Source organism: Poecilia formosa, unplaced genomic scaffold (genome assembly GCF_000485575.1).
Source record: "Poecilia formosa unplaced genomic scaffold, Poecilia_formosa-5.1.2 Scaffold105, whole genome shotgun sequence".
Lineage (NCBI taxonomy): Eukaryota > Metazoa > Chordata > Actinopteri > Cyprinodontiformes > Poeciliidae > Poecilia > Poecilia formosa.
The window spans coordinates 299,133-314,624 of record NW_006800044.1 but is presented as its reverse complement, the minus strand read 5'-3'; the positions used below and the strand labels follow the sequence as shown (position 1 = coordinate 314,624).

The window sequence follows — 15,492 nt, the reverse complement described above, 5'->3', positions numbered from 1 at the left end:
ATTTTGTGAAATAAAAACTTAATTTTAGTATATTGTAAAGATTTCATGGACCAGATGAGCTACAATATGGCCTCCTTCAGAATAACATCATATAAAATGATATACATTTTTGTGACTCTTTCAGTGATAGTGTTGACAAATCTCTCTTACATGTGCAGTTAATTCATTTTAATGTATTTTACATAAATTACATTACTTCACATGTATTTCATTTTACTTTGAAATGTGTTTCATTTTACTCACTAGTTTGTCACCACCTTCAGTTCTGTGTCAACTCTGTCATGCACTGTTAACTACTTCAGATGGTCTTTAAGATGTTTTTTGTTTTAAATAATATTTCTTTTGTTTCTTGAGAAGCATTTGTCTTCAAAAAAATGTTGCAACTGGGCGCCTGCACCTTAGCGTCTTTACATTTCCAAAACATTATTCGTCATATTTGAATACATAATCTTGAGGAATAATTACAAAATGTTGGGGGGAAATTTAAACCCATTTTTTCCCTCTTCTCAAGAATCACACACAGCTCACTTTGCATTTTTTTAATCCTGACGGTGGACAAAATTTACAGGTGTTCTTTCTTTCCCCTTTCTTAATTTTTTTATGTGTTTAAAAAGGCAGATTAATAATTTTTTTGAAGTCAGATTGCAGATGGTTGCTCAGCAAAAGCTAGACCGCACCACATGTGAACAGAAATGCGCGCTTTTAAATCAGAGGACCAAAAGCCACCTGTTGTGATAAACATTCCCATGCAACACAATTTTGCGGTCATTAGCAATAATAACAGTATTTTTTTCTAAGATGGTGGGAGGCAGCTGTGTTATAATTTATGTTGCTTTCAATTTACATTCATCTTGTGCATCTGAAGATAGAAGGGAGTCAAGTTTGTGTGTTTTTGACACAAACTAGTCTAAACAATTCGAGCCATTTTGTCGAGAGCAAGACCAAGACCGAGATGTTACAGCCATTGTCACATCAGTAATTGATGAACCATTTAAACCATTACAGGTATTCATCTTAAGTAAACCATGATTGAGTAATCGATAAATAGCTTTACTTTTGAGTGTAAAGTTTAGAAGATTGTTCAAGGGTGAATGTATGAAATGTTTTCAACAGGAGCTGAAACTGGTACTTCCATAAAATTCAGCTGATGTCCTTACTTGCGTCTCTGCTGCTTTCACAATCTTTGCAAGAAAGTAATCTGCTGAGAGCACTATTTTCAATGCCATAACAATGAATGTACAAAGCTTCTTCATTTGTTTGTAGCTTGAGTCATTTGAGACACAATATTGTTGTTTGCATGTTCTCCGGCTGCTTGTTATGGTGGTAATTGGGTTTCCTACTTTAGTTCCTTAAGTTATTTTAGTGTAGTCCAAGCTTTCAGACTGACTGTATATACCGTATTTTCCGGACTATAAGCCGCTACTTTTTTCCTAAGCTTTGAACTATGCAGCTTATAGTCCCGTGCGGCTTATATGTGTATGTTTACTGGTTTAAAAAAAAAAAAAAAACTTTGGGGGTGCGGCTTGTAGTCCGGTGCGGCTTATAGACCAGAAAATACGGTACATGGTTTGCATGACTGTAATTTATGTCTGTCCCTTTACCAGACTAGATTTTTCTAGTGCATCAAAGACCTATCTTCTCTCACAATGTTAACTCTCAGCAGATGCATTGGTGGTTGGATTTTACATTTATTTTTGCCACGTCTTGTTAGCCATATAGATGGCATTTCATCATATATGCCTGTCAAGACTTCTTGGCATTAAAGTTATTTCAGAAGAATTACTTTTTGATGTGACTGTTCAATTAATGAGGCAGTCAGTTATGAGTCTGTCTTGTCCTAAGCTGCCTATAATTAGCTCCACCATATCATCACCTTCTTAAAATAATGGATTAAGTCTTTTTTTTTTTTTTTTTGCCAAAAGTGATTTGGCAAAAAATAAAAAATATCACCACCTCTTTCTTTCCAAAAAAAAATGTTAGTAATAAAAGCATTTTAGGGAAAAAACAGCGATTTTTTTAGCCATTATTTTATGAAGGTGACAACATGATATGTTTATGATTACAAATACTTTTCACCACTACAACTTAATTGAAACAGTGTACTGACAGTATTTTGTGAAGTTAGCTAAGTAACTTCACAAAAGTTACTTAGCTAACTTTTGAGTGAGTACATGAAACATCACCATATCCCTGAAAATTTCTAAAATGTAAGGTAACATTTTAGTATTTTACATTACATATAGTGTAGAGTTTGACACTCTAGAAGAGCCTAGTTAACAGAGGCCACAACAAGACAAATTATGGTATCATCAGCATACAGACGGGACTTAACATTTTACAAATGATTTCCCAATTCGATTTTATTTATGGTAAACAGAACCGGAACCAAAATGAAACCGTTAGGGACATTCTTAACAATGTCCGCAAATTCTGATTTAAACCCATCTGCAAAAACACATTTAGTTCTATCTGAAAGATAATTTCTGAACCATCTGACAGCTGATCACTCATACCAATACTCCTCACATTCGCCCTTTTCACTGATTTGCTTGGAGTTTTTTTTTTCTTCTTTTTTTTGTCTTCATGCTGTATTGGGAGCCAGGAACACGGTTTAGCCAGTGAATGGATTCCGGACACAGGCATCATTATACTACTGTCACTTGAGACACTGTCATTGAAACTTAGGTGATTTCCACTCCTCTCATTGTGAGACTATAAGCACCAATTGGTTGATCCTTTGTTGGATTAGGTCAGTTACTTTAAAAAGGGGGAACACATAAAATGTGAAAAATAAATACAAAATCATTTATTTTATGTTTAGTATTTTTATCTAATTGTAAAAGTTTAATAGAACTCACTTTTCACTTTAAAATTAAAAGCATTTTTTCTTGTAAAGAAAAAAAAAAGCTACATTTTGTTCCTCGTGATTTTGTGAAAGAATAAAAAGGTAAAAGATCCAAGGAAGTGAATACTCTTTATAGATACCGTGTTTACCTATTTATGCACTAATGACATAAATATATTTAGACACAGGGAAAAAAAAGGTTGTTTACGACTGCTTGCCAGAAACATCCAGCATTTTTAGCAACGGCATCAACATGTACATTTATTTATTTTTCTATAGAAATGTTTGACATCCTTAAGAAAAAACATGGTGCAAGGTTTTATCTGAATGTTTCATTCCAAAGAGAGATAGGACAAAAAGGTAAGAAACATTTGAAGGTTAGAGCAATGAAAAGGGAAGCTTTAGTTAGAAAATACAGAAAATAAAAATAAAAAAAAAATACACAAATCCAAGCTTTGGAACAAAACCACAGGGAATGGTTCAAGATAAAATACACAAATAACTAAATAAGGTGCAAACTAAAATTTTCGGTATGCACAGCACGACAAACAATAAGGAACAGACAGCTAATAAACAGAAGGGTTGGACTACAGTTAAACCACAAAATGATTGATGATACAGGTTGAGCAAAGAGCAAAACACGAGGCAAACAAGGTAGAATGCAAAAAGTAAAGAAGGAAGGTTAATTACCACACAGATTAAGTAACTTTAAAATTGAACAGAAAATAACTGCAGGGACTCAGAAAAGCTGAGACAAACCAAGCTGCATGGGAGCAGCAGAGCAATTTTACAAAGAAAAAAATTATTTTTAATACATAAACTAGTGAAAAACAAAGTAGAAAGAAGAATTTGTTCTTTGACTTCAACTTAAGGAAACACATATGTCATTGAGACGGTTTATTTATAACTACTCAACGCCAAGATATCATGTTTAACACCAGATATTGTTGAGCTGCAGAGATAAAACTGCATTGCTGTGAGAAATTGTTAAAAAATAAGGCTAGTCAGTTTAGAACCACTGTTAATCTTAGAATGGTAAAACATCAAAAGTATATATATATATATATATATATATATATATATGTATTAAGTTCACTTATTAATATGTGAAATAAGTGTTAAATAAGTGACCTTGTAATGACAGTATGCAATGCAATGCTCCCGGTCGGAAACAACCAATCAGAGCAAGAAGGAAGGCCATAACGCTGTCAATCATTCTCATGGACACACTGCTCAGTGTGCTAAGTGTGGAGAAACAACTTGCTGTTACAGGAAAACTGTTTGGTGGCTATGCTAACTAGCCCGGGCATTCATGACAAGCTCTGCTGTTGGGAAGAAGCTGTAGCATACCAGAGAGCAAGGGGAAGGGTGTGAGCAGCGAATACATAAGACTGACAGTGCTAACACTCCTCTTAGCTCAGCGCTGGAAGAAGGTAGAGGAGCTTGACTTTTCCCACTTATTATCTGTTTCATATTATTTTGCCATGACATAGTGATGATTTTAACAATGTAACCTGTATATTTTTAATTTTATAAAAGTAAAATACTGCAGCTGTAAGGCATCAGAAAAAAAAAATCCTCCAAGTTTTTGATGTGTATTGACATGACAGCATCACACACTTGAAATAGATTTGTTGATACCACATTATACGATGTAAATCTGTTAGTTTACCACAGCCCAAAGGGAGCTTATTGGATTGAGAAATGGAGACTGTGGAGGATTTTAAAACACAGTGAGCATAGTGCAACATTCAAGAAACCAGTACTAGACGATTTGGACTTTGTTGCATGGAGCATGATCCTGCATGAAGTGGACATGAGAAGATGGGTACACTATGGATATAAAGTATTGGTCAGCAACTGTACTCAGGTAGGAAGTGGGCATGCTCAAATGGTACAAATGGTCCAGATGAGAAATCCAAGAAAATATGTGTTATACAACCGCCTCCAATCAAAACAACAGATACAAACAGGATGGATTTATGTTTTCATGTCTACCCCAAACTCTAATCTCACCATCTGAATGTTGCAGCTGAATTTGAGACAGAACAAAACAAGCAACATTTTTTTTTCAATCTTTTATTGTCCAATTTGCAGAAGCCTGTAAGAATTGTAGCCTCAGGTTTCAATTCTCAGCTGACAAGAGTGTCACCAGATTTGGTCGTCTTCTGCTGCGGCCCATCTGCTTCAAAGTTTGATATGTTGTCGCTCAGAGACAATATTTTCTACATATCTTGCTGTAACAAGAGGTTATTTTAGTTTTGTTGCCCAGCAAGAATTTTTCATCCACATACCTGCTGTTCACTGCATATTTTCTCTTTTTTTTGACTGTTCTCTGTGAACCCAGGAGACAGTTGTGCGTGTCTGAAAATTACAGTAAATCAACTGTATCTAAATTAATCAGGCCAACTTGCATGGCACCAAAAAACCAAGTCATGTTTAAGCGTCTTAAAATCCAATTTCCTCCCCATTCTGATGCTCAGTTCAAACATTAACTTATCTTACCATGTCTAGATGCTGAATGTAATTGGTTGATTTGCTAGAGTGTCCTTACAGGAACAGCAAATGAACAGGAAGAGTCTAGTTTGAGCATAATTGACAGGAATGTATGGAAAACCTATGGCTGACACTAAGACTTGACAAAAAAAAGACACAAAAAGAAAAGAAACAAGGCTTACATCCTGACTAAAACAGAAGCTCAACAATCAGTAGCGTCCTCTTAAATCTAAAATGTCTGTCTTTAATAACATTAACTGTTACTAGCGTGAAACAGATACTTATATGAAAAGGAACACCACTTTTATTAAATTAAGAAACTCTAAAATCTTTCTGGATTGAGCAACACATTTTAATTAAGAACACGCAAATGAAATTTTATCACGCAGTTGATAGGATATATCTCCACATTTTCAGAAAAGCACAGCCATTCCGCATCTCTGTTGAGTATTCATTTATGTAAACTGTATGCAAAAGCGCTTCTGTGTTTGGCTGTTTGTATGCATCCACTGTTATGGCCAATCCTGCCCTTCATATTTGACGTGAGGTGACTGGTTCAGCCTTGATCTGAGAGCTCTGCCTCTCACTCATGTTGTCAGATGCAACAGAGCATGCACTTCACAAACAACTTGGTCATTGCTTCAATGAAGGTCAAGATTTAAGCAACTCAATGAAATCAGGCAGACCCTCCCTGCAGGGCATTGTTTAAACGAGACCCACGCTTTGATTTGAGCTGCTAATTGGAATAAGTATTTGCACAGGGATCCCTGAACTGAATTTATTCTGTGTGTTATAATGATATAATCCTCACCCTGGTGATAGTTCTGCATTAAAGTTACCTTTCTGATTCAGATGCACTGAACCAGTGAATTTCCCTTCACAGTCTGGCTGAAGGATGGCCAACCTTACCTATGACAAACAAGGGGGATTAAAGTGATAATCATTACTCTTCCAAGAAGGAATTAGCTGGTGGGACATCAACATTAAAGAAAAACCACAGGTGAACAAGGTCTCTGATACCCCCTGCTTTTTTTTTTGCACCTCCCCGTACCATATCTACGGGACCGAGGGGAGATTTAATTTGCCGTAATTACTTTATTGACTCATTTTCAGAGCCGTATCACCGCAGTTTACCATCAATAAAACATATGCCAGGATGAATAATGTGTCCACAAACAATGGGGATGCCTTCTCCTACAAAAGATCACAGGACTGCATCCCTGCGGTGCATGTTTATGTCACGCTCTCTCTACTTCATTTACTTCTTTGATAACACTCCTCGCGCGCAGCGATTTCCTCGTTCGTTTTTATCTCTTTGCATTAACTCCCATTACACCCTCTTCCACTCCAGCTCCTTGCCTCCCTCTGCTTTTTATGTCTCCAGGCACGCATGCCCAGCAGGCCTTCAGGACTGAGCCCAGGAACCTCACTGTGCGAATGGGAGCCACAGCTGTGCTGAAGTGTGAGGTCCTCAGGGCCTCGGGGATTGTGCAGTGGGCGAAAGACGGCTTTCTTTTGGGACCTCAGAGAAGCCTGCCAGGCTTCCCACGCTACAGCATGATTGGAAGGAGAGGTAAACAGGAAAAGTCACCCAAATGGTCTGTAGGGAGTTGATGGACTGATTTTAAATAAAAGCAATAAAAAACTGAGCTAAAACTAAAATGTGACAAACAGAGTAAATGCTATAGTTGTTCTGGCTAAATATGGTGCCTAGAAATGATTTAATACCACTTAAACTTAAAAATGTGTCTATTAACATCCATAAACGTCAATTACATTTCTGCATTATTCATTTGACAGAGCAAGTCAAAGCAGTGAGCAGTGTTGTAGTACTCGAGATAGGTCTTGGTCTCGAGACTGGTCTCGAGACCATTTATTGATGGTCTCGGTCTTGTCTCGGACTCGACCGCATTTGGTCTCGGTCTTGTCTCGGTCTCGATACACTCTGGTCTTGGTCTTGTCTTGGTCTCGGGTTAGGTGGTCTTGACCATAACACTGGCAGTGAGTATCAACAGTTATCAACAGTGGACAGTCTACTGCAACCTGTCGGCAACTTTGCAACAATCTCTATACTGGCCGCGCATGTTGCGACAGTGAAAAGAAAAACTCCTGTTTCTCAGGTGGACATTTGTAAATAAATCCAAAGTCATATCTATATGCTGCTTGGTTTGGGTTTATCACCTAAAATCCAGATGAAACACACTTAATTTTGGAGTTGTAATGTAAGAAAATATGCAAAAGTTCAAGGACTGTAAATATGTTTGCAATGCAAGTCTTTTCGTTTAAAAGTCACACAACATAGAAATTACCATAAAGCTTAAACTGTGAAGTTGCAGTATAGAACAAGGCTGTCAACACTAATTTGCATAGTTTTAGTAAAAAAAAAAAAAAAAAAAATGATGATGCATCAAATAACACACTCTGGGTACTTCACAGTAAAGGAAATGAGGTTAAACTGATAAAGCAACACTGTCATAAAAAAACGTGAGCTATAAATGCAGAGGGTTGGTATAAAAACGTGAGATTACACGTTTCACTTAACCTGTCATTGGCATATCAAAAGGTAGAAAAAAAAACACAGAACTGTCAGCTAATCAGTAAAATGTGACAGAGGGGGAAAAAGTGTGTTGCAGAACACGACAGTCTATAAAAAGTAATAGCCAATTAGAAGGCAATCCCAAGTAGGAGAGGAGCATCTGTTCCTGATCATCCTGCAACTAGACGAGCCACACTTCACTGTTGCACTCTGTGGGAGACAGCCAGTGACATATGCACGCTTGGGGAACCATAGTCCATGCACATAAAACATCAACAAAAATATACAGGTGCATCTCAGTAATGTGCAGTATCTCTGAAAAATACAATTTTTTCTGTAATTCTTTCAAATGCTAAACCTTCAATTTTGTATAGGTTTCCACACAGAGTGATATCTCAACCCTTTATTTTTGTTATTTATATTATTTAGATTTTTTTTTTACATGTAACTAGAGCTTGAGTTTCTTAGAAAATTAGAATAATACATAAAACAAATTCTATTGAAATATGAAGTCAATATATCCTTAACATTTGTAAGCATGAATTGCTCCTTAGTTTCCATGTAGACAACTGAGCAAACTTTGGACTTCAGGAAATACATCCGACTAACCCTAACAACTGACACCAGTCAGTGGGTATTGTTTCACCGACTGACTGGTGAAACATCCCACTGGACTTTAAGCATTATAAATTTGGTGCCTCTTTTCTTCTGGACTTTGGGAATTACATTTTTAAATGAAATTGAACGTTTTGCTTTCTTTGGAAAAGATATCCATGGACCACTGAGCTACTTTTCAGTCACCTCTGATGTTGTCTGTAATTCTGCAGTGGCCTAACATAAACTTAAAAAGAAACATAAAAAGTATGCATATTTTCTCATGTATGAAAGTCTTCTGACCATTACATGCTGAATCTATAATTTAGTAATCAATTTATTTTTAAATAAAGTATTGATAAAAAATTAATTCAATAACATTTTCACCTACTTTCTAAAATGTCATTTTACCTGCTTATTAGCGATTCAAAGCAAACATCAATAACTGCCCATATAGAAATAATATATATATATAAAAAAAATAAAAAAAATGTCTACAACATTGAGATAAGAATCTGCGCCCATGAACACTTGAACCACAGGCAAACGCAGCATGCTATACACTCATCCACTCACCTATGAATAACATCTCCATCAGCACAGGTACAATTTCCAGGAAAGGTAACTGCAGACTGATGTATGCAATCACTTTCCTCTGCCCGGAACGAACCAAATCATTTGGGATGACACTTGACTGCACTTGATAGGCCACCAGTTCTCACTGATTGTTACCATCGGGGGTGTTTATTTATGCTTTAAAAAGCTTGAAATCATGCCTTTACAGAGACTAGAGAGGGCAGCATTGATTTCAACACACACTCAAGGTAGATGCAGCACACTTCCTTCCCCGCCCCCTGAAGCAAAGGACTGATAAGCATGAATTGCTGAAATGTCATGTCATTCCATGGAATGACATGAGTCCTAATCTACTGCAAGATTTCAGGCTGATTCGTGTAACAGCTCTTATTGTAAAGACAAACACAGATGAGCCAATAAACAGCTTGTTCGGCGCACTAGAGCATGAAGTATGTCTTTGTTAATTTATTTTCAATGATTGGCCCACAAGCAGTGATTTAATTATACCTGACCTGCAGCCAATCAATGAGGCGAAATGTAATTATTAATGAGCACAAAAAACACCGAGCTTTTGCATATTTTCCACAATGATAACACAACTATTACGAAAGATTATTAGATGGATTAATGATTGATTGTGTTATTCATGAAACATGAAAATTCCTTCCCCTCCAATTTCTCCAGTCTAGGTAAAAGCTTCATGTAGGCTTTTGCAGTCACCAAAGTTTCTTTCCTTTCCCTTTGAGTCTGTAATTTCAAACAGAGGAAGAAAAGGAAATAGAAAGCGATAAAGAGCCTTCAGCCAGTTCACAGAAGTCAGATTGTGTGCAGCAGAAGGAAACCTCATTCATTTTTCCTTAAAACTAGTTCGGACCTGGTGAAACAGAGAAGGAGTGTGACACGAGTAAAAGCTTTGCGGTATGTAGTGAAAAAGTGAGAAAGTCATTTGAAACTGTAAAATTAAAAGTTATTATTATTATTATTTTTTTTATGGAACATGTGACCTGCTTTTATCAGCTGACTGGGTAGAAAACAAACAGTTGATTTGAAAAATCACAAATTAAATCTCACATATCTGATTTGGACCGTTTACTCTTTGTTTCCACTTACTCCTTGCTTTAAAAACGCATTGATTTTGACCTGATAAATGTTCTTAAAACAAACAAACAAACAAAACAAAAAAACACTTCAGCAGGTTCCCCTTTCTGCTAGGCATTGTTTAATTGAGACTTATGCTTAGATTTGATGTTGTGATCTAATTTTCACACAACCCCATGTATGCGAGACCGTGGCGTAATTAATTTGTTGTGGGAAATGATTTAGTATAACAAATGTGCTAAGATAAACACCTAAGGAAGGGATTTTATTTAAAAAATACTTTTAAAAGCCAACCACATTTACAAGGACTTTATGTTGTAAGATATACTTTCAGCTTTAATTTGGTTCAAATAACATGGATTTGCATAGGGAACATTAATTTTAAATGCAGTCAATATGTCTTTGTATCTATACTCAATCTTAAAGCCTCCTAAGGTTCCAATCTATATGAAATAAATAGAAAGTAATAGAAAAAATGGCACACCACGTCCCTGCCTTCCACCATCTCCTCCGCCATAAATACACACTTGCTGCTACTTGATTGCACTATTTGTGAATAATTTCAGAAAAGAGGAACGTGATTAATGACTTCAGTGTCTCTCCCACTCTCTGCACTCAATGATAACTTAGATGTGAAAATTGCTTCTGGTTGGTGTTAATTATCTTGCCAACTTACTTGACACATGCGTTTTTAGGCCTGAGTGGTTGTCAGACCAAGATACTATTTTCCACATGTTAGTGGGCCGTGAGCCATCAGGAGCTGGAAAACCAACAGTGAGCATCATCTAATCCCCACAGGTTGTGGCAACGCATCAAACAAATCAAGCCCCATTGGCATGCCAGACTAGCAGAGGGGAGATACATAGTGAGGGACTCTGTCTGGCAGCAAATAATAGGCAGTTTATTCAGTTCGCGTTTTGAATTAGAGATTGGATTTTATTTACCGCATTGGAAACTCCTGCAAAAAAAAAAAAAAGAAAAAAAAAGAAAAACAATCCTTCAAGTATACAGTACACTGCAACTTGCATATCAATTGGAATGCCTGGAGCAAGAAATTAGAGATTCTCAAAGAGTGTGATGTTTCAACTCTACAGCTAAAAGGAAATTGTCTATTTATAGCCAGATCACCCAGATATCACTGAGTACTGTTAATTTTCTTCTTTTATAAATTGTAAAGAGCTACTCTTATCATTGCACAAGAAGCTAGATCTTTCGTATCTGAAGCAGTCAGTGACGGAAAACTCTTTTTAGTCTTCATTGTCACTTTAGAGTATATTGAAGAACTATTGTGAAGCCTTTTATGTGTATTAAGTGCCTTTTTTTTTGCTAAATCATTTGGCATTTTTGTGAAAGGTTCACAATTAAAGTGTTCATAAACATATCTGTATCTTAAGGAGGTTAATTCCTAATGGTGTGAAGCTCTACAATAGTATATTTTTGTGTAATAAAAATATATTTCAAGGATCCTGAGGTATCCATTTAAACATATTCAGAGTTGAATTATCCCATTGAAAGGTTGCACATTAAACTATGACTCACAATGAATGACAACCTTAATGTGACTGTTGCCTCTGTTGGATCTTTCTAATAAAAAAAAAAAGCTGTTTTACGCTTCTGTTCTTGATTAAGTACATTTCCCCATTTCTGTGTCTGCGCAGGACAGTATTATCTCAGGATTGAAGATGCACAACTTGATGATGACGCCTTCTTTGAATGCCAAGCCGGCCAATCCGAGAGAAGTGATGCTATTGTCTCCAATCCAGCCTTTCTCACCGTGCAAAGTGAGAGTCTGTCTGTCTGTCTGTCTGTCTGTCTGTCTGTCTGTCTGTAAGTAGCTGGATACATGTTCAACAAAGCACAGTGCGCATTATCTCTACTCCAATAACATGTCTGACCTCTTGACCAGTAATCAGCATATAAAGAGCTGTTAAATATTCATTTCTATTGATAAAGAGCTTCCATTTTTTTCAAGATAATACTGTTGCATTTGTAGCAGAGACACAATGAATGAATCACTGGTACAGTAAAACTCAAATGTTTCCTTTTTTTGCACATGTACATATCCCTCTTAATGAACTAGAATATTTTAGAAAAGTAAATTTATTTCAGTATTGTTAGTGAAATTAATGTAGTATTTACCACAGTAGTAATCATTTATTTCTGCTAATGACTATGGTTTACAGCTAACAAAAACCCAAATTGCAGTTTTACAGAAAATTAGTATGTTTAGGTAGCTGCTGTAGTAAACCTTGTCTGTGTTGAGGAAGATGTCTGGCAACCCTTATTTTACTTTTGACAATACTCTAGATTCTCCATAGCATTTATAACAAGTTATTCTGCTGGAAAGACCTTAGACTCGATGAAACAGTGGATCAGCAGCAGCTGGTCACATGGCCCTTGAAAAATGTGCCATGGATTCTGGGGTGCTTTTCTGTGTGGAGATTTTTGAAGTTTTCACCCACAGTTCACACTTTGTCACCTCCAAACTCTCAAAAGGGCCTTTTTCACAGTCCTCTTAACACTGCAGTGTTCCTCTTCCTTTTGGACCATTTCAAAGCACACATTTTCCTTTCACTAAACTTTCCATCGATATTTTGGGATAGAGCACTCTGTGAGCAGCCATAATTCTTTAGTTTTAACCTTTTGTGGCTTATTCTCCTTGAAGAGGATGTCAGAGACAGTGTGATGGGAAAAGAAAATATCACAATTCAGCAGCTTCCTAGTTGATTGTGTAGGCCATAAAACATGAATTCCACTTTTATTGATCTTATCCAATATTCTAGTTTCTGGAAAACAACATTTTTGTTAGCTGCAACTACCAAATAAAGAGATTAAATGCCAGAAATAAACTATGTGTGTAATTAATCGATACAAACGATCAGTTTAAGCAACTATTTGATAATCTCATTTATTGAGATGAATCTGTAGATTGCAAAAAGTTTTGTAACACCTTAAATATTATTCTTTTTCTTTTCCAAATCCTTCTACCGGTGGGTCTGGTGGTTATTACCACCATCTGTAACATATAAGGTAACAGTGCAGCCTGGCAAGCCTAAAGGGAGATAGTTCAATGTCTCACTCTTGCACAGAATAAATTATTACAGAGGTGATTGAAAAGTTCAATTTGGACATGTAGTGAAACATATGTAACTGTAAGACTACACTGGACCACCTGTTGCCATTCTATAACGACCTTTTCCCGTCGCTCTTGCCTGTGGGAGTGAGCCCATATGTGGTCAGGGAAGGACTCTAAAAGAACCTTTCTTCTCCAGGCACAGTTCATTTACTTAGACCCACCCCCAACCCCTTCCCATTTTCTCTGTCACTGAAATTTTTACTCTCTCCCTTGTGCTCAGGCTTTTTCTTTGGTAATACGGCTGTGGGGGTGGTGGTGAAGGTTTGACGGGGGGGGTTGAAAGGGTTTTCGCTGTGGCAGTTTCAGCAGTCTCTCTCCTCTGGGAAGAGAGCAGGTTTTTCTGACATCAATGGGCTGCCAGGAGGGATGGCGGGTGGTGCGGGGTAGCAAGAGCCATAGACTGCAGACGTCTCTTTTAAATGACTGCGCTCCTTCCTGCTCTGCAGCAGCTCCGTATCCTGCAGCAGGCCTTACACCTGCAGCCACAGCGGGTTTGACTCCCACATTTATTACCTCTGAGATGCCCACTACATGCGCGCCCACGTACACAGAACCAACAAGATTGCCTTGGACTCTGCCAGAAAGGTCAAAATACACAGGCATCATGTTTGCGTAGCGTCGGGCATCTTTCTGACACGCTCAGATAATGAGTCTTGTCCACAACTGACAACGGATGGTTTTGTGTTTTTTGGCTGTTTACATTTCAGAATGGACAGCAGCTACACCTGTCGAAAAGGTTAAAGAATGAAGCGACGACCTTAAAAAGCTCTTTGAAAATGTCTGTCCTAAAGGATCATTAGTTCCACCCCAGCTGTTCATGTGATTCAAAATATGTGAGAAATCACAGGCTTCATAATGAGCTGATGAATGCAATCTTGTGTTAGTGCTGAGCTGGGACTGGAAAGTGTGCATCCTTTTGAAAGCATAGCCTCTGATGAGTTTCCCATAGACTCCTCCATCAAGGCGACGATTGCTCCCAAGGTCCCCCCCCTTCCAGCACCCCTCCCTTCTCCAACCGGTCAACCGTGGCCAGATCCCATCAAGCTCTGCATCAAATCAAAACACTATAAACCCTTTATGAAGACCTGGCTTATGAAAGAGGGGAAGGAATTTACAAAAAAATAAAGCCAAACTGAAATTGCTGGTTGTAAAATTGGTATCATGACTGACTAATTCAAGATAAATCACCGCAGGAAATGAATAGCGAGGGGAAGAGAGAGAAATGTCAATAAAGCCCCCATCCATGGGCTTACAAAGAGATGTTTTCAAGACATATCCATTGGTGTAACATAACTCCTGTGTGTTTTTGCCTTTCTGTGGAGCTTAGATAGGGGATTACTGCTATAGGCAGATCAAGTGGCAGTGAGTAATCCATGACAATAACAACCTCTGCTGAAACCCCCTACCTCCTCCTCCCTCTGCTGCTAAAAACTTACCCCGCGCGGTGCCACATATCACATACCTGACACATCCTGTGTCTCGGTTTGTACCATTAGCCTTAGCATTTAATCCTATTAATGAACAACTCTCTCTCTCATCATGTTGCGTGCCTGTACAGATGCCTCCTGCAAACGTTCAAAACAGTTTTTTTTTTATGTGCTCTGGTTTTAGACTGAATTACTCATTCTGTCGGGTCTTACAGAAATATGCACATGTTTGTGATTGAGTGTGTGCGTGCGTGTGCGTGAGTGTGTACGTGTATGAGCTTATTATCACAGCTGCTTCGAGGTTAGAGGACATTTTAGGAACTGGGGCTATGGCAAGGTTTCGGTGGTAGCTAATGAGTTTAGCTCTTGAAGAGTATATAATGAGCCTTCATTTTCTGATTCCCTGTTATGAATAATGGAGCAACTTATAAATCGGGGCACAAGCAACATGAAGCATAGCGACTTTTTTCATCCTTGTTCTTAAAAAGTTCTGACAGCTACCAAAGATATATTCTCATCAGAGGTTGATGAGTTATGCACTGATGTGATGGTGTGCATATTAGAGTGCTCGACTGATGTTAAAGCGTCACTTTCTGCCTTCATAACTACCAGGGGATGTCATGCTTAATAGTGAAATGGGACACTTAAGAGGCTCCTTTTAATTCTATCTTGAACGTTTAATTAGCATAGACAGGACCCTCCACTTATTGGCATTCCTGGTAACGTCTAAAAATAAATTCTGTTATGGCAGTACAAGCTCATCCATTTTATATATATATATATA

General features: G+C 37.5%; 1 protein-coding gene across 2 annotated transcripts in view; it reads left to right on the top strand.

Moving 5' to 3' along the window:
* The window catches only part of nphs1 (NPHS1 adhesion molecule, nephrin), a 58,597-nt gene that overhangs the window by 5,840 nt on the left and 37,265 nt on the right, over nt 1-15,492 (top strand). For both annotated transcript variants that reach the window (XM_016675002.1, XM_007559501.2), the window contains 2 exons: nt 6,726-6,914; nt 11,804-11,926. In XM_016675002.1, coding sequence (XP_016530488.1) covers nt 6,726-6,914; nt 11,804-11,926 — 312 coding nt within the window. The remainder of the gene's footprint in view (nt 1-6,725; nt 6,915-11,803; nt 11,927-15,492) is intronic.